Source organism: Corvus kubaryi, unplaced genomic scaffold, assembly GCF_017639235.1.
Source record: "Corvus kubaryi isolate FWS band 111438036 unplaced genomic scaffold, C.kubaryi_AGA036_p1.0 119, whole genome shotgun sequence".
Taxonomy (NCBI): Eukaryota; Metazoa; Chordata; class Aves; order Passeriformes; family Corvidae; genus Corvus; species Corvus kubaryi.
Genome location: NW_024580655.1, coordinates 274,032 through 275,816, shown reverse-complemented (window position 1 = coordinate 275,816; position 1,785 = coordinate 274,032). Strand labels below are relative to the sequence as shown.

Below are 1,785 nucleotides of genomic sequence, written 5' to 3'. Positions count from 1 at the left end.
GGAAAACGGGGAAATGCTGCTGCTCCCACGCCTGTGCCAACGACGTGATCAAGTACGGGAAACACGGGATTTGGGGAAAAGCAGCCAGGATTTGGGAAAAATCCTGTGGTTCTGGGGGGGAAACCGGGGATTTGGGTAAAAATCGAGGGGTTTTGGGGGGAAAAACCAGGGGGTTTTATGGGATATTTTATATGGATTTATGGGGGATTTTATAGGGGATTTATAGGGAATTTTTCTGTGATTTTATAGGATATTTTATAGGGCTTTATTATGGATTTTATGTGGTTCTATAAGGGATTTCATAGGATTTTATAGGGTTTTACAGTGTATTTTACAGTGTATTTCAAATGGATTTATAGGATATTTTATAGTGTTTTATAGGGGCTTTCAGAGGGTTTTAAAGGGAATTTTGCATGGATTTTATAGGGATTTGTAGGAGATTATATATGGATTTATAGGGGATTTTATAGGATATTTTATCTGATTTTATCGTGTATTTTACGAGGATTTATAGGGGACTTTTTATTATTTATGGGGTGTTTTCCGTGGTTTTATAGCTCTTTATCCAGGTTATCCCTGACTTCTCCATCTTTTCCCCTTTCCAGCAACCACGTTCCCCGGAAAAGCCCCAAATATTTGGCTTTGTTCAAAAACTACACTGCCAGGTATGGAAAACGTCCTTAAATCCCAATTCCGGGGGAATTCCAGCCCCTGGGAATGATCCTGATCCTTTTCATTTGGGGGAAAATCCAGGGATTTATGGGATTTATGGGTTCAATGTCCCCATGTTCCAGAGGGGGGGGGAATTTCCCCCGGGACCCTTTTGGGGGGGGGAAATTTTAATTCTAATTATTCATTATTTAGTTATTATTCATTATTTAGTTATTATTCATTATTTAATTATTAATTATTTAATTCGTGTCTATTATGTCATTGTTACTTCATCATTGATTAATTCATAATCAATAATTGAATAACTGATAATTAACGATTTAATTATCAATGATTTAGTTAATAATGAGGGCATGGACACATTTTTATATCTGATATTCAGTTTATTTCTCTTTTTTCCCCTTTTTTCCCTGGTTTCCCCCATTTTTCCCTGCTTTTCCTGCTTTCCCAGCGGGGTGAGGCTCTCGTGCTCCTCCTGTCTCTTCGTCACCTCCGAGGGCGACTCCATGGCCAAACATTTGGTGTTCAACCCCTCCCACGAGTCCAGCAACATCATTTTCCAAGGTAAAACCAGGAAAAACACTCGGGAAAAACGGGAAAAACCTGGAATTCCGGCCATAATCCAATAAAATCTTCACATTCCAGAGCTCGGATTGGGAATAAACTGAATTAATTTGGCTTTTTTTGGATGGAAATTCAGAATGAAATTCCCAAGGGAGCCTGGTTGGATTCCAGCTTTTCCAGGAATTCCCACAAATCCCAAATTCCTTTAAAATAGAATCAAATAAAGCTGAATAAAAGCCTCAAATATCTCAAATAAAGCCAAATAAAAATCTCAAATCTTCTGCTTTCCCTCCAGGGCCTTCTTGGATATCACATTCCAGGTAAGCCACAAACCCCTGTTCATCCTCATCCCTCCCAGGCCCTGGGATTGGGGATTTTTCCCATCTTTCCCCCTTTTCCCTCATTTTTTCCTCCTTTTTCCCCCCTTTTCTCCTCTTTCCCCCCCATTTTTCCTTCCCTTTCCCCCTCCTTTTCTCCCCTTTTCCTCCCTCTTTTCTTCCCCTTTTCTCCTGTTTTTACCCCATTTTCCCTCTCATTTTTCCCTCCTTT

At 39.9% G+C, this 1,785-nt stretch overlaps 1 protein-coding gene across 5 annotated transcripts in view; it reads left to right on the top strand.

Moving 5' to 3' along the window:
* The window catches only part of POGZ (pogo transposable element derived with ZNF domain), a 22,139-nt gene that overhangs the window by 17,416 nt on the left and 2,938 nt on the right, over nucleotides 1-1,785 (top strand). For all 5 annotated transcript variants that reach the window (XM_042027974.1, XM_042027810.1, XM_042027893.1 and 2 more), the window contains exons 15-17: nucleotides 606-665; nucleotides 1,124-1,236; nucleotides 1,532-1,556. In XM_042027974.1, the coding sequence (XP_041883908.1) occupies nucleotides 606-665; nucleotides 1,124-1,236; nucleotides 1,532-1,556 (198 nt within the window). The remainder of the gene's footprint in view (nucleotides 1-605; nucleotides 666-1,123; nucleotides 1,237-1,531; nucleotides 1,557-1,785) is intronic.